The sequence below is a fragment of the Stegodyphus dumicola genome, chromosome 6 (assembly GCF_044657685.1).
Source record: "Stegodyphus dumicola isolate Sdum_Otavi_A_Nest chromosome 6, ASM4465768v1".
Taxonomy (NCBI): Eukaryota; Metazoa; Arthropoda; class Arachnida; order Araneae; family Eresidae; genus Stegodyphus; species Stegodyphus dumicola.
In genome coordinates, this window is record NC_140773.1 from 102,755,559 (window position 1) to 102,781,113 (window position 25,555).

The window sequence follows — 25,555 nt, forward strand, 5'->3', positions numbered from 1 at the left end:
AAATCCAAAAAAATCTTATTGATAGTGGTCAAAAAATAGTTGACCCAGAAGTTGAAAAATTGTTTCAGGTTATGGTAGCCAAACTCTTCAGTAAACGGCAATTAAAAAATGTTAAATCTTCAAAGGAAATTGATGAGATTGTAGGAATTGGTCAGATTTTGACCCAACAAAACATGAATAATGTCAATGTGCAAGACAATAACTCTCTTAAGCAGGGCGAAACTTGGATTAAACCCGAAAAAAACGCACAAGCGTACTTTAAGCGATAGCAGTAACTCATCTGTTACAACAATAAAAAATAGATATTCTACCCTTAGAATAGATGACGGCATGGAAGTCAATCAAACGCCCAACACAAACCCTCAGGATATGGACCAATCAGAAGAAGGCGAATTCATAGCCCCTAGAAAAAGTGCAAACCGTGTACCGCCGATTATAATATCTGATGTTACGTCTTGGAAGCCCCTTAGAGATGAAATTTAAAAAAATTACCACAGCTATGGAGTGCGTACAAAAAGGTGGAGACATCCACATAAAAGTCAAATCTGACGATGACTATCGCTCAGTTACAAAATTTTTGGATAATAAGGAAATACCTTATCACACTTTTCCCCTACCAAGGGATAAGCCCATTAGAGTAGTGATAAAGAAGCTTTCAGTGCATACTAAACCTGAAGAAATATTAGAAGAACTCCAACAATTAAAAATTCCAGTTAAAACGGTTAGACAGATAACCAAAAAGATTGACAATGAAATTGTCAAATTGCCAACTTTCCTTGTAGAAGTCCCACGGACTGTTGAAGGAAAAAAGATATTTCAGGTAACACATATCTTGGACCTTGCGGTCAAAATTACCTCTTTCCAACCAACCCCAGGACACAAACAGTGCCATAACTGTCAGAGATATGGACATAGTCGCTCCCACTGCAAACATAACACCAAGATAACCAACATAAACCAAGATGCTTAAAGTGCGGATTAAACAATATCACCACTAGCTGTACAAAAGATAGAAATCTTCCAGGAAAGTGTTGCCTTTGTGGGGGACCCCACGTCAGTTCCTACAGGGGTTGCGAAATGCACCCTGACAATATTAAACGTAAGATTGCTGAAAAAGAAAATCAAAGAGATGCCTGGAGAAAGACAAGAACAAATCCTCCAGAAAACAACTTAGAGAACTTCCCCCCATTACCGAGTAGTAGAAACACTAACGAAAATGTTAATGAAGCCAGTCCCTCATCAGCCAACCAGAATGAAGCTCACGAAAGAGAACAATTAGGCTCCGCCCCGGATTTCCTGAAATGGATCAAAAATCTCTTTACTCAAGGCAAAGCGCTATTTGAACGCTTTTTTAAAGCCAAGTCAATAATGGAAAAGCTCCAAATAGGGTGGGAAGCCTTTGAACTTTTAGCAAATTTAAATTATGAATGATAATATTGTAAATAACTATGCACGCATCCAACTTAGTGCCTCCAGCAGTTTAAATTTCGCCTTCTTTAATGCCAACGGAGTTCGCGGCAAGAACACTGAGATCATAAACTTTCTTAATTGCCATGACATTGATATTTTCTTAATTAACGAGACACATCTTCGAGCTAGTGATAAATTTAACATCCAAGGTTATAGAACCTTTAGAAAAGACAGAGAAAATAACAGGGGCGGTGGCATCCTGATTCTCATCAGAAGACACTTGCAGGCCAACTACTTTAATCTCCCAAGTTCTAGTACTATTGAAACTACTGCCATCATAGCTCACTCTCGCACTAATGAACCTATTGTGATTATTTCTGCTTATAATCCCGCGGGACATAATATCAGCAACAGTGACATGAGCATCTTTAGCGGCATTATGCTTCCCACAATACTAGCCGGAGACTTAAACGCGAAGCATCACTCCTGGAACTCTCGACGTGCAAATGCAAACGGGAACTTCCTTCATAATTATGCCCTTACAAATGATTTAAGTATCTTTGGACCAACGAATCCCACCAGATACAGCCCTGGCAGTGCTGAAGTTCTTGATATTGTTATCACAAACAATATTGCACAAATTCCCTTCCTACAAGTTTCACACCAGCTAACTTCCGATCATCTGCCTGTCAGATTTACTTATTACGGCTTTGAAAAAAATATTCCACTTAGAAAAATCACAAACTGGGATAAATTCATTCATTCTCTGGAAAAACTACCAGCGCATCCTGCTTTAGCCGATATTACTGACATTGAGTATCAAATCACTAAGGTCAATAATTGTATAAAAAGTGCTCTTGACAAATCTACTAAATATGAAGAACATAAAAAAGAAAAACTTCCGGATAACATTATTGACAAAATTAAGGACAAAAATCGCACCGCTAAAATTTGGCGCCGTACTGCTGATCCTAATATCAAAAGAATTCTTAACAGAAAAAATAGGAATATTAAAAATCTTCTAAGTGAATACAGATCTGATAGTTGGAATAATTTATTAGACTCAATGGACTTCAACCCTGATACAGTGTGGCGTATTGGGAAAGCGCTCAGAAAAACTCATAGCGACAACATTGGACCGTTGCACACCGATACTGGAATCGCATATTCTGAAAAAGATATGGCAGAAGTTCTTGCAACACATCTTGAAAAAACCTTCACGACAAATAACTCACAAGATGAAGATACAGAAGAGGAAGTTTTTAATTTCATTATTCACCTTCCTGGTAGAACAGATGGGCAGCATATTGGTTACACCTCGCCCATTGAAATTCAAAACATTATAAAAAATCTGAAAAATAGAAAGGCCCCCGGCTACGACGGGATAACAAATAAAGTGCTCAAAATTCTCCCCAAGGGATATATTGTCCTAATTACCAACATAATTAATGCCTGCATAAGCCTTAACTATTTTCCGCAGCAGTGGAAAATGGCACATATCATTACTTTTGTTAAACCTGGCAAAGATCCAAAAAATGTTAACTCTTATCGCCCAATTAGCCTGCTTCCAAGTCTTAGCAATGTTTTTGAGCGAGTTCTACAGAAACGGCTGACCAGACACTTGGAAGATAGAGGGATAATTCATGGTTTTCGCCCACAGCATAGCACAGTACATCAACTTCTCAATGTTACTGAATTTATTGCCGATTCCTTTTTCAAAAATAATACTATTGCAAGCTGTTTCCTAGATTTAGAAAAGGCATTTGACAAGGTGTGGCATGAGGGACTCCTCTTTAAGCTACACCTTGCTCATCTGCCTATAAATTTTATCAAACTAATGCAAAGTTATCTAAAAAATCGCAATTTTCATGTCAAAATCAATAATACTTTATCCTCAAGAAAAAGAATCAAAAGCGGCGTCGCCCAGGGAAGTGTTTTGGAGCCAATTCTCTTTAATATCTTTACTAATGATATGCCAATCCCACTAAATTCAAAACTTGTGAAATATGCAGATGACACCGCTATTTTTACAAAATCTTTAAAACCACAGTTTGCAGTAGACAAATTAGAAGAAGCAGTTAACATCATCGCACATTACCTCAAATCTTGGAAACTTAAAGTCAATCCGACTAAATGTCAAATTCTGCTCTTTAGAAGGTATAGAAAATTTACTCCAGTAAACGTAAATATAAAGATAGAAGATCAGCCACTCCCCGTCGTCAATAGTAGTAAATACCTGGGTGTCATTTTCGATTCACAGCTCTTCTTCAAGGAACAGACTGCATATGCCTTACGGAAAGCTACAGCCGCAAAAATGGCTCTGTACCCCCTCATCAAAAGAGACTCAAAATTAAACATTCAATTAAAGAAAAGAGTTTACATGATGCTGATTAGACCGATACTACTTTATGCAATTCCCATATGGGCTACAGTGTTTAAAACGTACAGACACAAGTTACAAGTCTTTCAAAACAAGATTCTAAGAGAAATAGTTAATTCTCCTTGGTTCGTTAGAAATTTGCAAATACACAAAGAATTAAAAATCAGACCAATTGCTGACCAAATTATTTCAACCTGCCACAACTTTTATAGTAAAATTGAACAGTCTCAATATGATCATATTAAGGAACTAATCAATTATGATCCAACACTTGAAAATGCTGCTAAGCGTCCTAGGAGCATTTTTCATAATCCAAGGTGGTGAAACTTGTAAATAGCTGTACATACTGTAAATATTTCCCCACTAGAGACTTTTGTGTTTTTTTTTCAACTTATTTATGACTTAAAAAAGCTCAGTGGATTATTACTTTATATCATTATTTTCAAGAATTTTATATTTTATTAGTGTTAGGGACACACAAACTATTACCGCACATATAGGTGCGATCATTTGAGTCACCGTGGTGGTGGGGCCGCAATTTATGTGCGAAACTCGCTACAGTCCTGTTTGATTAGCCAAGATAGAAACGACGGACATGAGATGGTCGCAGTCTCAGTGTACTTACCGCAATATGGTAATTTGAATTTCATTTCATGTTATAATCCGCCCAGGAAACTACTGACGGAAAGTGTTCTTTCCAAACTTCTCTCTGACAATAATAAGTATATCCTAACGGGTGATCTCAACGCAAAGCACTCCGAGTGGGGGTGCCGTAAAACTAACCAAAATGGTAAGGTCCTCTATGAATTTATAAATAATCACCCAGTTGCCCTGCATGTTACTGAGGAGTATACGTACAGACCACAGAACCCAAGAAATGCAGACCTTCTTGATATTCTTCTGACAAATACTTCAATCCCTATTTATACTGAAGTAAAGCACGAATTGAGCTCTGACCATATACCGGTCATTGCTTACCTAGGCACTACTAAAGAGGCAGAAAATGAAATGATCCGCACGACTGACTGGAATAAGTTCCAGAAGTTTCTCAGTCAGAATCCGCCCATCTTTGATACTCTGAACTCGCGGAAAGATATAGATGATGCAGTTGATACCCTCACTGATTCAATCAATAATGCTATTGAAAATGCATCTAGACACGTGAGAAGAAATAATAACGCTGGCATTCTGCCACAGGAAATTAGAGAGATGATTAAGGACCGGAATAGGATGAGGAAAGCGTGGCACCTTACATGGAGCCCTCACGTTAAAAGAGATATGAACAAATTAAATAAATTAATTAAAAAGAAAATAGATGAGCATAAGAGAGATGTATGGGAGGAAAAAATTCAGAATCTTAGTCCGAATGATGGCACCCTCTGGACGTTCATGCGTAACTTGAAAAGGCAGCGTACATGCAATAAGCCGATTTATACTGAAAACTCTGTTGCTCTCAATAATAAAGACAAATCGAGGGTCCTTGCGGACCATTTAGAAGAGCAGTTCAGACCTAACATGACGCCCATGGACATTAATTTTGTCAATGAGGCATGCTACTTTGTTAGGGATTGGCTTAATGCCCACACTGCTAAGAGGTACATAGCCACTGCTAACCCCAGTGAGATCAAAGAAATCACAAAGAAGCTTAAAGTCAAAAAGGCCCCTGGCATAGACGGTATTAATAATCACGCAATTAGAAATCTGCCCTACAATGTTGTGACAAAATTCACGAGTATTATCAATGCGTGTCTTAGTCAATGCTATTTTCCCACAAAATGGAAAATCGCAAAAGTTATTTTATTGCCTAAGCCCGGCAAGGATAACACTAAGCCAGATGGGTACAGGCCCATTAGCTTGCTTCCGGGACTAGGAAAGGTCTTTGAGAGATTAATCTACAGCAGATTGAAACACTATATTGAATTACTGCCTCCGGAACAATTTGGTTTCCGGAGAAAGCTTTCAACAACGAAGCAGCTGGTTCGGCTCGTCGAGTTTTGTGGGGATGCGCTTCACAAGAAACAAAATGTCGCCTTACTCATGCTAGACGTGGCGAAGGCATTCGACCACGTCTGGCATGAGGGGCTTATTTATAAACTTATAAATCTCCCTATGGATAGAGAGCTGATTCAGCTAATTATGTCTTTCATCACTAATAGGAAATTCACTGTGGCTATTGGAAAGGACATCTCCAGTTTACGCACCATGAATGCAGGCGTCCCACAGGGGTCCATTTTAGGGCCCGTCCTGTATTTATTTTATGTTCATGACTTCCCTAGGGCTCACATTGGCAGAAATTACTTTCTTGGGTGCTATGCGGACGATACGGCATTAGCCATAAAGTCCGCAAACGCACACCATGCAATCAAGAAATTACAGGAGCTTCTACCAGTGGTAGAAAAGTGGTGTACGACTTGGAGAATTGCTATTAATGCCAGCAAGTCGCAATTATTATTGATAAGGAGGAAAAATACACAGTTGACTATTAATAGCAAGCTCTTCTTATTCTCTGAAGAGATTCCTAGAGTTAGTAAGGTGAAATATTTAGGAGTAATGCTAAATGAAAGATTAAAATGGGGAGATCATATAACAGAGGTCAGAAGAAAAATTTTCACTGTTGTAAATAGTCTCATCCCTATATTGGGTAATTATTCTAGCTTAGACCTCAGGAAGAAGAGGCTAGTTTATATCACGGCAATTAGGCCATTGATGACTTATGCGTCGCCGGCCTGGTGCACGGCTACCAAGGAGGATATAAAAAGACTTCAAATTATGCAAAACAAAGTCTTAAGGCTTATCACCCATGCTCACTTTTTTGTGAGCAATGCTACACTGCACTGTGACTTAAAACTGGACACTCTAGAAGAGCACCTGAATAAGATCAACAGGAAATTCTTCACGAAAGCTCTGAACTGTGACCATATGAGAAATTTTGATATCTTTACCTACGAAATATTGAATGAGGACGCCAAACTGCGCCCACCTGCGGCCCACCTTATCAGGGACCCGAACTTTCCCACCTAGTGCCCACCTGTAAATAATGTACCCAATGTGTTTAGTAACATTCTTAATTTTGTATCTTACTCATTTATTGTACTTCACATTCTACACTCATTTTATGACTCCCACTTAGTCACGCCTTTACCGGGCCGGTTACTTGCTAGTGAGCTCTTGCTTTGCTGGTCTTCCTATTCTTTATCCGTCTTTCTCCTCCTTACTGCGGACATTATGTGAAGATAGTTCTATGTTATTGTGCCCATCCGGCATAAATTTGATTGAGCCAGATAAACTACTGATCTCAGTGGTATTCTGGCTATAAGTTATCAGTCAGTCAGTCAGTCACACAAACTGAATTAATTATGTGTGTTTCACCATCCCGCCTTCTAAACTGTGACTTATGCTGAAATATTGTGTCTTTTAAATTTACAAGTGTTTCTTAAAAAGTGTGTTTATTCCAGAACTTTGTACAGTGTGAACTGTTTGTGAATACTGTTAATTTATATGACTTTAACATTTCTCGTACGAGAACTCTTGAAATTCACCAGAAATATGTTACTGTTGACTTATTCCTCATTTGAGCCACTCCCACCAGTATAATTACGATCCATTTCATTCTGAACCTGTTTCAAAAGCATACTTAATTTAAATTACTTAATGTTTATTTTTTCAAATGCTTTATTAAGCATACTTTTCAGCTAGTTATATCTTTTGTCACAGCTCGAACAGCTCCCAGATGCTTTTTCACTCTACATACCTTTGTATTTGCTTCAGCTTCGCCTAGTAGGCGCGGCGTTACACGCCCATTTTTTTAATTATATATACCAACGCCTAAGGGCATTTTTTTCAAAAGCGGTGGTTAAAGCAGCAGAGGCTGCTAATTGCCTCCTAACCATTCAAAAGACAAGACAAGACACTTATCGCTGCTTAGTATTATTCTGCTTGTACTTATTTATCTGTGCTAGTGCTTGTATTACTCTGCTTATGCTTATCTCTGTTTGCTTGTAACTCTGCGTATTACTCTGCAATATCTCAGTAATAAATATTTGTTTTGCGAACCACGGCATTTTCTATGTTTAACAGCAGAGCGTGGTTCCTTCAAAAGTTAGAATTCGCTGATAGTTCCCTAATTGAACCTTCAGTGTAATAATTTATCGTTCGCGTGATTTTGATTTGGTATATTATGAATGATGGCTTTTTCCGGAGGGAAGCTTTTGGTGTAGCGCCATTTGACGGTGTTAATAACTTTACTGTTTGGTGTCGAAGAGTTTGAGCAGTATTTACGGCAAGGGAATTGGATACGTTTTTGGAAACAGAAGCAGTTGCGGACAGAGTTGCAGATGTTTTGAAATCAAAAAAGCTTATGCCTTAATACTTGCCCTTCTAAGTGATAATGTTATTGTTTCTCTTCAATGTGAAGACACTGCATGTAGAATATGGAAGAAACTACAAGCTACGTATAGCGCTAAAGGTGCAGTGAGTCAAATTTTAACGCGTAAACGTCTAGCTACCATAAGGAAATCCAAGGATGTGTCAATGAGACAGCATAATGAACCTGGTGAGTAGTCTACGCGTCTCTGGCTCTGAAGTAAGCGATTTTGATATTATTATTTACATTTTAATGTCTTTGCCAAAAGAATATGAAAATATTAAGGCATCTCTAGAGAATCAGCCAAGCAATAATTTGAGTTTAGATTTTGTTACAAGTAGACTTATTGATTGTGAATCTCTTATGCTTGATTATAAAAATGAAAATAAGTATTCTAAACCAAATACAGATAACTCTGTTTTTGTTAGTGCTCATAAAGAATTGTTTTGTACTTATTGTAAAAGAAAAGGACATTCTGTTAAATTTTGTAGGAAAAAGATCTGCGTCTGTCATAACTGGGGGAAAAGTGGTCATTTCAAAAGTGAATGTTTTGAGAATTCTAAAAAGCAGGCAAATTCAAATAGTAATAAGTATGCATCCCCTGCAATATCTTTTATGGCTGGAAATCTTGTGCATGATCAATTTATTATTGATTCTGGTGCAACTTCTCATATGTCTTCTCACAAGGAATGGTTCGCCTCAATTAAGCCTAAGACTGGAACTGTTAAGTGCGCGTCTAAGTCGGCGGTTTTAGAAGAGGAAGGAATTGGTGATATTTGCGGTAAAACTAAGAATGGTGTTGAAATAATGTTAAAAGATTTTCTTTACGTTCCAAAATTAAACGGACAATTAATTTCTGTTAAAAATATTGAAGCAGCAAGTTTAAGCGTAATTTTTAAAAATGAAATAGTTTATATTGAAAACAAAAACAAGCGTTTTAGATTTGGATACTTGGATAAATGCGGACAATATTTTAGTGATTTTTCACCAAATTTATTTACAGCTTAAGCAGTAAAGAATGATGATTTATGGCACAGAAGGTTAGGACACTGCTGTGATCAAAAATTAAAACTGATGAATCTTCCTGCAAAAGAATCCTTTTGTGAAGTATGTGTTCGTGCCAAACAAAGTGCTTTGCCTATAGGAAAGGGTCCTCGCATAAAAGAATCCAAACCGCTTATAACTAACTATACACACTGATATATATGGTCCAATAGAACCTCAAACACTCCATGGGGAAAGGTATTTCATGACTATAATTGATGACTATTCGAGATTTATGGAAATCAGACTGCTCAAAAGAAAAAGTGACATTGCTGATGAACTCAAGCTATTCTTTAAATTGAATCCAACTGTTGCAAAACTGCGCTGTGACAATGCCAAAGAATATGTCAGTGAAGAATTGCATGAAGTTACTAAAAGAGCAGGTGTAAAAATAGATCCTGCACCTCCCTATACACCTTTTCTAAATGGTGTTGCTGAACGAGCAAATAGAACTGTACTGGAAAAAGCTAGAGCAATGATACTTGAGGCAAAATTACCAAAATTTCTTTGGGGTGAAGCAGTACTTACGGCTGCTTACATAAATAATCGACTCTCAAATAGTTCAACTAACAATCATGTTCCTTATTTTCTGAAGTATAGTGAAAATCCTGATTTAAAAAACATGCGTGTATTTGGCTGTGATGCTTATACTCTAGTGCCACCATCGCAAAGAAAGAAACTAGATGAAAATTCTGTCAGAATGATATTTGTAGGTTATTCCATCATGGAATATCGTTTAATGATTCCAGAAACAAGACGCATCATTGTTTCCAGAAATGTTAAATTTAATGAAGAAAAGAAGAAAGTAGAAAATCAAAAATATATTTGCGATAGTTTTGATTTGAGTGAAAATGACAATGATGACATTAAAAATGAAGACAAATCAATTTCAGACACTGATAACGGCGAATTAAATGATGCAAATAAGAAGGAGGAACAAAGAAAATCCTCAAGAGAAAAGAAACAGCCAGTTAGGTATCCTGATTCTGAGATTTACTAAGTAATGTTTGCACAAGACACTCTGACATTTGAAGATATTGCAAATCTACCACAAGTAGAACAAGAACCATGGAAAAGAGCTATGGACGAGGAAATGAAATCTATGGAAGATAACGACGTCTGGGACCTACAAAGTTTACCCCCTGATAAAAGAGCCATTTCCTGCAAATGGGTTCTACGTAAAAAACGAGATGGAACTTACAAAGCGAGGCTTGTTGCTCGTGGCTTTATGCAAAAGGAAGGCATAGATTATACAGAAACGTTTTCTCCAGTGATTAGTATGTGCTCTTTACGTTTAATCCTGGTAATTATCAATAATGAAGGTCGTCAAACCTTTACTTTAGATGTCAAGACAGCTTTCTTGAACGGTAAGTTAGATGAAATCATCTACATGGACCAGCCAAAAGGATATGATGATATGAGTGGTAAGAAATGTAAACTTAAAAAGAGTTTATATGGTCTTAAACAGTCTCCTCGACAATGGTATCAGAAATTTCTTAATTTTGTTATTAAATTAGATTTTAAGCAATTGGACTCTGAACCATGTATTTTCATCAGAAATTTAAATTGTAAGAAAGTAATTATGGCTCTTTATGTAGATGACTTATTAATTGCAGGTTCAGATGTAAAAGAAACAAATATTATAATATCATTGTTATCAAATGAATTTAAAATGTCAAAATCTGAAATTGTCTCAGAATTTTTGGGTATTAGACTGAAATTTGAATCTAATTGTTTGTATTTAGATCAGAAACCATATATTGAAAAATTACTTGATAAATTTAAAATGTCTGATTGTAAAACAGCCCAAACTCCCATTGAACCAAAATCTACAGCAGTTGATTTTCAGAAAGGAAATGCATTTCAAGGCCCATACAAAGAATTAATTGGATCTTTACTTTACTTAGCATATATCACAAGGCCAGATATTATTTTTGCAGTAAATTGCTTAAGCCAACTGCAGGAGCATCCTACTGATGTTGCCTGGTGTGCTCTAAAAAGAATTCTTAGGTACTTGAAAACCACCTTAAATTTAAAATTGATATACAAAAACGGTGATTTGCAAAGGGCAAACTTGTTTTGTATGTAGATGCAGATTGGGGGGGGGAGATTGCACTTTCATCAACAGAAGCTGAAATAATTGCTTTATGTAAAGGTATTCAAGATGTTTTATGGATAAAAAATGCAGTAAATGAAATTTCCAGTGTTAAAAATGTTTATATTTTTGAGGATAACCAGTCATGTATCAAAAGTATTGTTAATGAAAATTTTTCAGGTAGGTTGAAACATATAGATATAAAATTAAAGTTCACTCCTAAGACTGTTAAGGAAAATAATATTAGAATTGAATATGTACAATCAGGTTTACAAATTGCAGATATGTTAACTAAGGCTTTGTCCAAAACAAAATTTTATGAACTGTTATCTTTGAGCTGTTTAAAAATTGTGTAATTCTTTTATGTTATGTATAATGTGCGATTAAGGGGGAGTGTTGAGATATTTGTAATCGCATTCTTACTGGTTAAAAGGAAGTATAGCTTTCTGTCAAGTCCGAAACATTCATTAGCTTTCAGCCAGGTCCGAGTTATTCTGAAACTAAATCCCATTCTGCATGTTACTTTTGATTGGTTATTTATTGTGTCTTTTTTATGATTTGTTAAACCATGATCTGTTATAAAGTTATATATATGGCCTTTGTAACCACTTATCGCTGCTTAGTATTATTCTGCTTGTACTTATTTATCTGTGCTAGTGCTTGTATTACTCTACTTATGCTTATCTCTGTTTGCATGTAACTCTGCGTATTACTCTGCAATATCTCAGTAATAAATATTTGTTTGGCGAACCACGGCATTTTCTATGTTTAACAGTACGTAACACGGTTATTCACACAATATTAAAATTTTGTCTTTAGACAGAGAAAATACACAAGCTATCTCATAATTTCTTTAAAAAATGTGACAATCACAATAATGAGACTGGTCGCCGCCTGAGATAACCACTGACCTGACTTTGTTGTAAGTCTTACAATAATGAGACTGTGAGAAATATTGAAATTACGCCTACTTAAGCGAGTCAACATTGTAACGACCTAGAAGATACATTTCGATGTTAAGCGGTGGATTGATGCAACTAGTGTATATAGTTATTTTCTACTTTATTATTTTCATTATCTCTTCATTATTTTTAATTATTCCTGGCAAAGCAGGATTTTTGGACTTTCCGCCCGTTAAAACGGGTTTGACTTATTGCATTAGTTGTATGTAATGAAATGTGAGTCTCTAATTGGCTTATTCATACTTCACGCATAGTATTACGATATACAGACTTCTCCGAGACTTCACTGGATGTACGCTGCTGCCACAGCGATGCAGAGATATGACCAAAATGCTATAAAATTGCTATATAATTGCTAAAAGTTCCAACTCTGCTACTGGCGATGTAAAACAGCTGGTGTAAAAGTAATTTCCAAATTTTTGGGTTTTATTTTTTCATTATTTCTAGTATTCGCAACATTGGGATACGCAACATAGAGTGGCAAAGGCCAAAGCGCTCAAAAACCACTTAAATAAGATAAGATATGACCTATGACTATCTCAGCTCAGTTGTTTAATTAGTTACTGTTGTTATTGTTGCTAGTTCAGAGTGAGATCGGATTAGCTTTCTCTTTGCATTGCGTTATATTGTAACGTTTTCAGTAGTTTGAAGCATAACTACTGATTATATTGCGTGAAATTGTGAACACTTGTACGAATATCTCTGAGGAAAATTCCAGCGTTCGGTTACATTTCTTTTGATAAGAATAAATTTTATTAACCTTTTATGGAACCTGTGCACTCAATCTGTTACGAACCCGTCTTTGCATTGCGTTATATTGTAACGTTTTCAGTAGTTTGAAGCATAAATACTGATTATATTGCGTGAAATTGTGAACACTTGTACGAATATCTCCGAGGAAAATTCCAGCGTTCGGTTATATTTCTTTTGATAAGAATAAATTTTATTAACCTTTTATCGGACTTGTGCACTCAACCTTTTATCGCGTACGAACCCGTACGCAGACAACATATTTATATTAATGATCATAGAAATGGACTAATAGAAATATTAATTGGAAGTAATTAAATAGTAATTTGGGGAAAATTGATGGCTGAGGGTTTTAGGCTACTTGCCTCAGGTCTTGCCGCTATTGAGATCAATTTAGGATGGACGGTTATGGGCAGAAACTCATCGTCTGTAATTTCAAATAATTCGACTTTTCTTGTCACTTCAATACTTAAAAGACACTGATATCCGATTTGTGGGCTCTTGACACGCTGGGAATTTTAGATCTTTTAGGAAAGAAAAATAAATTAAAACTTCTAGAAGCAAAAAAACATTTATCTACAGTTAAAATAAATGAACAGGGTTGTTTTCAAGTATGCTTAACGTGGTTTAGTGATCATCTGCCCTTGCCATAAAATTTAAATTTAACTATTAAGAGGTAAGATTCTACTGTAAGCTGAAAATCGTTATGAAGAATATGGGGAAGATTTCATGTGAAGCGGAACGAGAAGGAACAATAGAGTCTGTGCCGGAAAATGAAATTGAAGTGTCTTATTATTTACTTCATCATCACGTAAACAAAGAAAACAGTACAACAAAAGTTAGGTCATTATTCGATGCTTCGATGAAACAAAAAGGAGCACCTAAGCTAAATAACTGCCTTGAAAAGGGGTTAAATCTTACTGAACTTATATTTTCAGTTCATCATTGTTTTCAGATGAACAAAGAAAAAAAAAAGTTACATCTGACATACGAAAAGCTTTCGTAAAAATCAGCTTTAATCATAAAGACACAGATTATTTGAGATTTTTATGGAATCAAGCCAATATGCTTACTTAAATATTACACAAACTGTAGAGTTATGTTTGGCGTCTCCAGTGGTCCGTTTTTATAAGGAATATTTTTGCTAAATATCATTTGGATACATTTTGAAAGATGCTTTCGAAAGGAAGTTAAAATATTGAGTAAAATTTGTTGAAAAGTTGAAGAACAGTTTTCGTGTAGCTAATTGTATAAGCAGCGTCAAAAGAATCAATAATTGCTTCACTTCATACGGATGGCTACAGACATCTTAGCTGAAAGGAAATTCGACTTACGTAAAAATGAGGATACAATGATATACCAGAGAAATCCTTAAACACTACTAATGTATTAAGAATGCAATGGGCTAGTAGTAGCGATACACTGAGTTTGAATTATATTAATGCTTTTGATGAACTGCCCGAAAAGGTAACAGAGGACGTGTTTAGTTTTTAAAGTATTCGATCTTCTAGGAATATTATCTTCTGTTACATAACTTCCTAAGTTTATGATTTTCAGATTCTGGAAATCTACATCCTCTTAGGATCAAGATGTTGATTCTGTAACCATGTCAAAGCTTTATAAATGAATGAATGAATGACTCGAATTACTTGAACAAATTGAAAGCACTCAAATTTTGGGAAACAGACTTACAAAGAAAGCATTCTAACTACAGGGCAAGAATAAAAATATTAGCTTGTTGTGAGAAATTTTATGCGATTAAAAAGCGAGTCATCAAATGGAAACATTATAGGCGCTTACCCTTTGCACTTCAGCCTAGTGACTCGTATAATACACAAACAACTCCAGCACTGTTAGTTACAAGTGCCCATATATATTTTAAAAACACGTTTCCTGCAATAAAACAAGATATTCAGCCTAGTGACTTAATCCTGTGCACTTCAGCCTAGTGACTCATATAATGCACAAACAACTCCAGCACTGTTAATTACAAGTGCCCATATATATTATAAAAACAAGTTTCCTGCAATAAAACAAGATATTTATTCCTTAGCTGCGTTATTAAATAAGTGTACAGTCTTTAACAGAATGAAAATTTTACGTTTTGCAATTTATCAGTGCGATATTTTAAGAAACAATCATCCGCATGTTTGTAGGGTTTTCTGAAACAACTATGATAAAATTCATTAATTTCACGTCCTGTTCCTTTTCTCTGACGTTTAAAGCATACAACAGAAGCGCTCAATTAAGCAAAACAAGCGTGTCGCCGTAGCAGCAACAGTGGATTTAAAGGTCATAGTTTAAAAGTCAAGTCGCATTACTGGCAACGGCGGAGCTCAAAAGTTAAATTTTATGAAACCATAGGCATTGAAATAATTCTTGTGCAGCCAGAGCCTGACTAAGCCACGGCCCCGCAAAATCGAATAGAAAGTTTATTTTAAGTTTCCTTCTTTAATGAACTTCGTTTAAATATCAGTATAAAATTAGTCAGTTTTATGTTACCTTCTTCATTAAACTATCGAATGAACACAAAAATGTATATTTCGTAAATCCATGGCTTTCTAGGGCAAAATTCAACTAAATATTTGCAATTACGATGGACAAATTTGGCCAATCAAAAGCCTGTATTTTTACCTGTATATGTCGCAAGCCTGTATCCTTATCAGCACGAATATTGCCGGAATATCGCGCAAGGCGCGACGTCTCCGGCTCGATTATAAGAAGGCCAAGAAGGCACACGACATTATAAAATAAATGCCTGACGTAGTAAAGTGGAGGTCCGAGTTGGGTAAAAAGGGGTGAAAGGAACAAATCCAAACTATTACCCCTACGTGGGTTGTGCGGTAGAAAAGTATACTCACTCGGAGCATAAAAATACCACAGGGTAAATTATTAATGAACTCCACCATTCTTGTTCGTCTTCCGGCAATACCATTCCTTATTCTTAGCACTGATCTCACCTGACAAAATCACATTCTTATTAGTATACAGTATATTCCCCAGCCTGCTAATCTCCAAGAGATTTTGCGGGGAATTGTACAATGCATTGAAATACAAAACTCCATAAAAGGGGAGAAGGACAAACTGTGACCGACTCCTGGCCATTATTTCGCTCTTCACTAATTAGGCAGGACAGCAGTGACTACTTAACATAGATGGCGACCTGCCCACCTCTGTGACTCAACCCATCACATCTATAACACTTATAATTCGGGATATCCAGACTGAGCTAGGCGTAGCAAATGTCTCAGTGAGCATGGCTACGTCGATATCATAATTAGCTAAAAAGTCAGAGCTCGCGAAGTTTGTTCAGAACGCTGCAAGCGTTCCATGTCATTATTTTGATAGGATCTCTAGTAACAAGCTTGTATATGTCGCAAAATACGATGTTTACAAAAATACTGGCTTTTGATTGGCTTAATTGAGCCATCATAATTGCGAAAATTTAGCTGAATTCCTAATGTCAGCAAGGATATGAATTTTTCGCAGCTAGATGACAAAGTTAACAATCGGGAAACTGCATTTCTGAAACTTGCTAAAATTTCACAAACTGCAGCGCTATGATTGTTAACTAGCTTATCATAATCGCAACCGAAAAAAATTCAGTTGTATCGTATTTAATGGATTCTGTTGGATTTTCGCAACACTGAGAAATCACAACAATCAATTATAAGTCGTATTCTCTTAAAATTCTCACAAAATCTCAAATATTCTTTTGATTAATTTCATTTGCAAGACTGAAAATTTATCTGGATCCCTTCCGAAATATCGAATGATAACGGATAGTGATGACTGCAACCGGTATCTTAACTGTTTGTATTGTATTTTACGTGATTTCAAATTGCTAAAAGTGTCTTTACATTTCCTAATTATAAATAGCATTTTTATCAAATTTTAGCTGTTCAGATGTGCTTATATCCTTTTAATGATAGACATAGAATTGTCAGAAATTCAATAAATGGACAGAACAATATTTCGTTTGCCAGTTAGAGGGATGAGGAATTTATAGCTACTTTAAGTTCTAGTCAGTTTTCTTGCTATATATCTATAACGAGGTGAAAAATTTAAATACCTTCATAAAGTTCGGTTCTTCATTACTGAAGTAGTGAAGCAGAGGGAGCCCCCAAAGAAGTTTTTACTCCGGGCCCCAATTAGGCTAAGTCGGACCCTGTATGCAGAACATTTATTTTAATACTATTTTATACCGATATGTATGAAAACTAGATTCTTCATTAAATATTTTCTCCTACACAAATACTTTTAGCTAATGGTCTTAATTCACTAAAATTTATAGCAATAAATGGATATGCGACTGCTGTTTATCCTCCCCAATATTTAATATATCTGTTAGAATTTAAAAGTTTGCATCCAACTTTGAAGAGCAGTCAGTATAAGTTGATATCCAGAACGTTTGGTAGTTAAAGAATTGTAAGCCCATATTTATGCTAAAGGAAAGTACTGGATACTCATTCTAATTACAGAAGAAGCATCTGCTAGAAAATAGCGTTTAACATGTCATGTTGCAGCTCAAAAATGCATGTTTTGAAAGCCAAATAGAAATCTAAATTTTAGGAAATTTTATTATATTATTGCGAAAAATACAAACACACACAATGTAAATGAAATGATAAACATGCTACTAACAGCACATTATAAATTAGCATAACATGAACTAAAAATTTATGACTATCGTGAATGTAATATTTAAGCATGTCTTGTAAATGCGTAAAATGAAAGTATGAAGCTCGATTCAGCTTTGCAGTCATCTGAATGAAATAGCTCCAAATAAGCTCTTGCAGCCTGCTGCTTGCTTAAGGTATTAAATTAAGAAAATTACTCAGTCTTTCTAAAGAGTACATTCATGGAACACAGCACTGCAGTCACCAATAGTTGTACCAGCAACCAAAGCTTGCGAATAGTCATCCAAGTCATAAGAACTAGAAAGAAAATTTTAGAGGCATTTTATTCATTAATTGTATAAAAATAGTCATCCAGATTGAAATAAATAGAATTTTAAAACCGGATGTGATTCATATCATAGGGAAAAATTGGCGATAGTTTAAAAATTTTAATATATTGATTCACAGTTACGAAATAATCCGAATCTATCGAGCTAAAGGAACTGACTTTGTGCATTATCCCGTCCAATCGGCCAAGTAGCGCGATTTAGCGCAAATTATGGATGGGCGTATCTTTTAGAATTCAGAGGTAAAAATTGGCGACCGTTGCCGAAATTTCCGCCATGAGTAGGAATTAATTCGTAGTTGCCATGTACAACAAGTTCTTTGCAGCAACCAACTACGAGATGACTTGAGGATACATAAGCGTTTCTGTTTTTTATAGGATTACTTATACCTTAGGATTTTAAATAACATATACATGATTAAATTAGATTGGCTTTGAGATCTAAATACGAATAATTATCACGGTAGTCGATGCATTATATGCTACTGAAGAGATCGGCCATTCGTTTTGCAAAAAATGGCAAATTTAAATGTGTGTTGGTGTTAAGTGACGCCTAATGTTTTGTTTAATGAGTATTTATGAATGTACTTTGAAATAATAAACGCTGGTTATTTCAAATTTAGACAAATGAGAGTTTTCAAAGCCTTTAAAACAAATTCAAAACTTAAAAATATTCATGAAGTAATGTAATCTTTAAATTTTTCAACCTTAAAATCTAATACATATTAATGGGAACTCAGGACGTGCATATAAATCAAGAAGTTAATGGTATTCTGAGAGTGATCTTTGTTGATCAGTTTCTTTGCAACTATGTCACTTAAATCCGCTCAATTCAGGATGATTTTCCTGATTAGATTTCAAGATATCATGCCTATCTCTTTGACTAGAGTTACTAGAAAGAACATTTATTGAAATCGAGAAATTTTGAATAGGTATGCATCAGGAGGTCCACGTTCAATAAATTTTATTGACCTAGATTTAGCCAATAGTCTCAATTGATAATTCTTGCTTTAGAAATTGGGATCTCTAACGCATGTTTGGGTATTAAAACAAACATTTGCTAAATGCCTAGTTTAAAAATATAAACGTTTTAAGAGTGCAAAATCCATACGAGCAAGTATAACCAACAAGATTATGTAGAATATTAGTCTCTTCCTGTAAGCGTCAATTGTTACTAAACTAATTTTTTAATGGTACGAATAGTTGCGGTACTGTTCTATTATCGGGACCGGATTCAGAAATGTACGAGTGTATGCGCGTATGTATGTATTTGCATATATATGTATACACGCAAATGCATTTGTGCTTACACACATGCATGCATATATGAACACATGAATAAATCCCTACATGCATGCTTACGTTTCTGAAACCGATCCTGAAAACAGAACAGTACCATAGCTGCTTCCAATTCGACTTCAAAGCGTAAATATTTAAAACATGTTGATCAGAATAAGTATTCACTTCCTTTGAAACTGCCTTAAAAGCACTCAAGATTTGAATAGATTATTTGTCAGAGTATAAATGTTTGTCTCAAAATGTCCCGAAAATCATACCCACCTTATATACGATGCTTAAAAATGAATTCAAGTTATTAAACCTTTTATTTTACAACAGGCTTTTATAGAAACATTTTACAGCAGTATTAAGATGGAAATAATTCAAGTTATGGTTAAATTTCTAGCACAGCCCACAACCTTGTCGCGCCCACTTATATGACGTGTATTGATGTGCACATGAACAAAGTCAAGTTAGTGTGCAATGTCAAGTTAGTACAATTCTGGGATGTTTTTTAAGTGAAAATAAGTGATGTGTACATGAATACCGAGTTTGTGCAATTTTTTTTTTTTTTTACTTGTTATTTTCAAGCTGGCGATTTTGAGAAACGCGTGAAGTAGTGGGCGATTCTGCACTTTCCCAGTTTGTCACCAACGGTGGACTCTTCTAGGATTTTACCCAAGTTATCTTAGTCTTTTCGAATCATTTAAAACCCCGGTTTATTTCATTTTGTTCAAATGGAGTTAAAATAAATGATCCCCCAACTTTCGCAGAATGTGGCTCATACCATCAGCAAGGCAAATCTCAAAAGGAAAACTTTGAGCCTTTTACGCTTGAAAACAGTTATCGTAAATATGTAATAGAATTAAATATGGTGTACATCCTCAATGAAAATAGTTTCAAAATAATTTTCATGCCTGTATTTATAAAAAAAGGTTAAGATACTAGATACATAGAAATTTATAAATATGTTGTTTAAAGCACACCTTACATAGTATAATCCCGCACAAGGTAATGCGTGTATTCCTTTATCAATTATTAAATCAGTATTTCAGAAAAAGTCGAGAGAACGTAAATAGGTGAAGTTTCAGAGCAGCAGGCATTACATAACTTTTGACAAGTGACCAACACTGACATCCGAATTCGGGCGACTGCAAAAATTCTGATCAAGCCGCATCACCCGTATCCGGATGACAGTTCGAGTACGTACAAGGTAAAGTAGGTATTAAAAATGATTTTTAAAAGAAAATTATTGTTGCCGACAGCTAATTTCATTTCGTTCACTAAACTGCATTGTGCCTTCTTTTGCATCAAATTTTCGTTCTTCCTAAACGACGAATTCTTGTAAAATTGTTATTCTTGAAAATTCTTGTAAAATTGTTAACCAGTACTATCTGCGCCATATTTACGAGTATTATCACTGCATTTATCAATATTCGAATCAGAATCTGTAGATGTTATTTTGTTTATAATTATCTTTCTAAAAAAGTCGAGACTTCTTTATCGCTAGTATTCGAATTTTTATAAGCCTCGAAACAGGTTCTTCCCTTTTATGATTTATTTAAAAATTATTCTTTCAGACATTGCAAAAAGTTGGGGCAATAATTTTAATAAAAACATTTTAGCCAGTCGTTACTACAATATATATTTGGAAAATAAGAAACAATTTTCGAATCTCAAACCTTTTCTTAGATACTTCGTTCCTGAGGAAAGATTTTAAACTGAATGCATGTCTTAAAATGTTTCATTCTAGACTATCTAAATTCCTACGATCGGGAACAATTGACGTATGGTATAGCAGCGCTCGGGGCCTAAAAATTTTCTTATAACTTAGCAATCAACGTGTTAAGTTTGAGTTTTGTAAATGTACTATGGGCAATAAAAACTTGAGTTGTTGAATAATAGATCTCTGGCTGATTGCTCGAAGCAATACCCGCTAGGACTTTCTGACCACCTGAAATATCTGCAGTGATTCATTATTATATTTACTTCATGCTTGTAGTAAACACGGAAACGTCGTGCAGGAAGCTCGTCTGCCAGGACCTTAGCCCTGACCGAACAACCTTAGTTCCAGTAGATAAGAGAGCTGAATACTTTGACTCGGTCACTGGTGGTCAAAAACGATGGATTGTTTGATAGTACCAAAGTTTTAATAGAAATAAATGCCCATAGGAGCATGTTATGTTTAAGAGGACTTGTTGAGCGAAATTTAATCTGCAGATCTGTTAAAACTATTTCGTGATTTTAGTCACTCGGTCACTGGTCGGCCATTATATTAATTGAAAGTGAAAGGAAATGCCGGAGATTAAAAATCTTGTCCAAATATTATGTATAGAGAAATGTTTGGTCTCTAGTTTTTCTGCATCCGGTTCTGATAACAGGACAATACCAAGGATTCTTCACGAATTTATTTCAGGAGGAATATAATTGCAGGCTTAACTACGGATCTCTGTATTTTGGAAGTAATTAGCCAAGTAATTTCAAGCTTCTTCCAAAAATGTTTTGCCTGCATTATTTATCAGATTTTAAAATTCTCCGAAATCTACCAGTTGGATTAAATAATATGCTACTATAAGGCAGTTATTATATTATATTCTAATGCTTACATCTCAAATTAAAATAATTACCATAAATATGATACTGTCTAATATTACAGCGTAGATGCTCATTGTTGACTTCAGCTCCACCAGCGGCCCAGCTGTAAAGTCGAACACTAACAGTTCGGTTCGGGGATCGAATCCCGGCAAACGAAGTGGCTTGCATGGGCGTTTTCGTGGTTTCCCCCCCCCCACGTGTAACATGTATACGAGCCAGTTTCCTTTAGAAAGTAATGCACGAAGGAATCCTTTCCCTTAGTTTACGGTCGAGTACTTTTCCGTAGTTAAACCAAACCACAGTTGATTTTAGACCTTACAAATTATTTAGTTTTTTATAACACAAGAATAGTGAAATCCAAGCAATATCACACTAATTGCGAGCAAAGGAATTTCAAAGGAACTTAAAATAACAAGAAGGACTGCTAAACCTAAATATGGTATTATGCATTGAACTTAAGGGCTGCATGATATTACATTTTCACTTATACATAAATACAAAATCCAATTATTTACAAATGCTTACCGCGGGTAGAAAAGATTGAAAAAATTATTGAATTTAATGCATTGTAAGTATGAAATATAGTTATGTATTTAAAATCCTAAACCTTGGATTGCGATTATTCCATAACCATTTTGTTTATAATTTCTTTCTTTTTTTTTAAATATCAGTTTAAAGTCAACTTGTTACGTAAACAGACCACATTTTTAAATAAGTTCGGTAACAAACAGGATGCTATTTCGTAAATATGTAGTAAATAAGATGCAGATTTTAAACTGCCATTCTATGCATATTCACCGCAAGAAAGCGAATACTGCAGTATAAAACTAAAATCGCATATTTTTTCTTTTGAAGCATTTGAAAGCAGTTTTTACGCTATGCAAAGTAGTTTGTAAAATAAGACTCATTTATTTGCATTTTCGATGAAGTATTTTTTATTTCATTAAACAGTTTTTCCTTTACCTTCAAACTCGCACACACATTAAGAAATTTAATTTACGACTTCAAATATTAAATGCAGATTCGTTTTCACTTAAGAATCTAGACTCAATTACAATATTATTAAATCCAATATTTTGATCCAAATATTTTGAAAAAGTTTCAAATATTGCGAAGTCAACACTATAATGAAGACTGCGAAGTTTATAATAGAAATATTGTATTTCTGGGAAAAACTAGAAAATAGACACTAATATATAAATTTAAATATATTTTGAATATAGCTTTGCTTAGGCGTTTAAAGGTCATCGTGAGATTAAAATTGTTTTATTTTCAAAATAACGATGGTTAAGTATTCTATAATTAATGAACTGTAACAGATGAATATGAAACAAATTCTGATACGCTGGTAGACTTTGGCTAATCGTTGGAATATGGTAACAGGTAGTTTGGCGACATTTTGGTAAGGTGATAAAAGTTACTAGCTAGGACTCGGTAGTGTACATGGATAAAGTCAAGAGTGTGCGCAATGCCATTTTTGTGCAATTCTAGGATGTTTCTTTAAGTGAAAATAGGCTGGATGATACCGTGTATGTGCAATTCTTAAAAACGCGGCAAGCAGTTTGCGATTCTGCACTTTCTCCCAATTCCGCACCTAATCTTCGTCATGATTAAGCATTTTTGTTCCATAAAAGTTCTAGTATAAGCGTAATTCGGCTAACAGATTGTTGGAAAAAATGTTGAGTAAAAAAAAAAAAAAAAAAAAAACATGCCTTTACTTCATGAAAACAAAATGGCGTCCAAAACAAAACTAGCAGGTTGCTGTAGCAGGGTTGGTTGCCAAATTTTCGCCAAGTTACCATAATCCAAAGATTAACCTAGACTTTTAACAAATCGACCATCTCATTGCGCATGGGTCGCGAAATTTCGTTAGTAAGAAGAGAAATATTTATGAAATGCAAAACAAAGAACATTATAATGAAGAACACTTGTTAAAAATGACATTTAACACAGTAAAAGTTTTAGGAGAAAGCATTTCAGCAAAGCTTTATATTGCTTCAGCACGGTTCATATGAATGACATGTTCAAAAATCCTCGAAATCTAATTTTTACTGCATACTTCTTATATGTACATAGTGACACTGGTACATATATATTTACTTTTTAAAATTAAGTTATGGACATTTTGGTATGCATTAAATTTTACAGTTTAAGGAAACTAATTTTTTAAGTTTGGTCATTTTTTAAGATTTAAATGAAAAGTACAAGTAATCGCAATTTTTTTTTATTTCAAAAACTTTTAATACGAAAGATAAAACACTATTTTATTAGATTTCAAGAAAGGATAATTCAGCGCTTATAAAACAATTTTTAAATCATTTGTAGATGTAAACTACAGTTCCAATTTGTATAACTTGACTCAAATTTACAGAAATACGAACCATTTCACTGACGAAAATTGCATTACATCTGTTAATAGTTTAGTTTTCTGCAACGTTTATTTAAACGGAATAGAACTTACAATGGTAATTAACGTTCCTTAAATAAAAAGAAACAGGAAATATAGTTTGAAATTTATATCATTAAGAAAAAAATTTCTATTAAGAAAAAAAACGTAACGGAATTTCTAAAGTAACGAAACTTTAAACTATAAGCGTAATATTAATTACTTTTATAAGCAGTAACAGAGAATAAAAACAGCAATAATAATAGAGAACAATAATCTTACTTAATTCTTCTTAGAAGGGATCCCAATAGAGGTAAATGAATACTCGTGAACTGTCCAACATGGCACATTGATCTAGAGAGACAGTCTGGACTAAATAAAGTTATTAAGTACTTCACAGTTCCTAGCAGCGAACTGAGACCAAGATTCACCATTCTAGTCGTTTTCCTTAAAGTATCAATACTTCTTTTAGTTGCAGCGATGGTAGTATTCTTCATTACATCAGCTGCTTCCGTCTTGCTAATAACGTCTTTCATAAAGCCAGATGCGAGCGAATCAACAAAACTTGCAGATTTTGCTGATCTTTTTTCCTCGGAAAAGTCTTCAAGAATCGGAAATCCAGCACTAGACAGTCGCTTTGGAACTGCCATTACGGTTCCAACATAACCAATGTAGGCAAGGGTAGCGACACTTAAAAATGGCTCAAGTGTTGGAGATACGGCCTGAAGGGCTTTTGAAAAAGTGAAAGTCATGGAATCAATGGTTTGCATGAGCGGAGAAGAATGGGGTGCTAAGTCCACCATCCTGTCATAATCAGTAATGTTCCATGGTCGAGCGGAAGCACTCAAGAAAGGTAAAAAGTACATAACATAAATTAAAACTTGAATAATATTCATGTCTATAAAATACTTGAAAATTAGTTCCATTACAGCATCGTAAAATATTTAAAAATTAGGTTCAATTACAGCATCGGCGCTCAGAAATTAAAAAAAACCACCCCACCTGTTGCCGAACTAGAAATCACCCACATTCGTTCATGGTTACTGTAATGCAAGGTTCTTTAATATACTAAGGTTAGGCCAGGAACGGAAAAAGCGTGCCATTGGTTGCTGGTAGTGACGTCACCCGGGAGACAAGACGCATCGGCCGACGCGTCTGCTACATGATTTTGGTAATGGAAAAAATGTAAACTAAAGCAAAATGATCATTTTATATGTGGTAGATACACCGGAAATACCGGGTATATACTTTCCGATTAAGTATTTTGTTAAAGAAAATGTTTATTTTATGCACAGAATTCGTACGAATGCTGAAAATAATTGTAAAC

General features: G+C 35.0%; 1 protein-coding gene across 1 annotated transcript; it reads right to left on the bottom strand.

Annotated features, from left to right (window-relative positions):
* Positions 1-17,560: 17,560 nt before the first annotated feature.
* On the bottom strand, positions 17,561-25,274 carry LOC118186715 (uncharacterized). Its single transcript, XM_035356846.2, has 2 exons — positions 24,511-25,274; positions 17,561-17,941 (listed from the first exon to the last, which is right to left on the bottom strand). The coding sequence occupies exons 1-2, from the start codon at positions 25,152-25,154 to the stop codon at positions 17,851-17,853; spliced, it is 735 nt and encodes a 244-aa protein (XP_035212737.1). The 5' UTR covers positions 25,155-25,274; the 3' UTR covers positions 17,561-17,850.
* Between the last annotated feature and the right edge of the window lie 281 nt (positions 25,275-25,555).

Excerpts from the sequence above, each read along its gene's own strand:
- LOC118186715 (XM_035356846.2), bottom strand. The coding sequence starts at position 25,154 with ATGGAACTAATTTTCAAGTATTTTATAGACATGAATATTATTCAAGTT. Across the intron at positions 17,942-24,510 it reads TCCCTTCTAAGAAGAATTAA|TTCTTATGACTTGGATGACT; the intron begins GTAAGATTATTG and ends TTTTCTTTCTAG.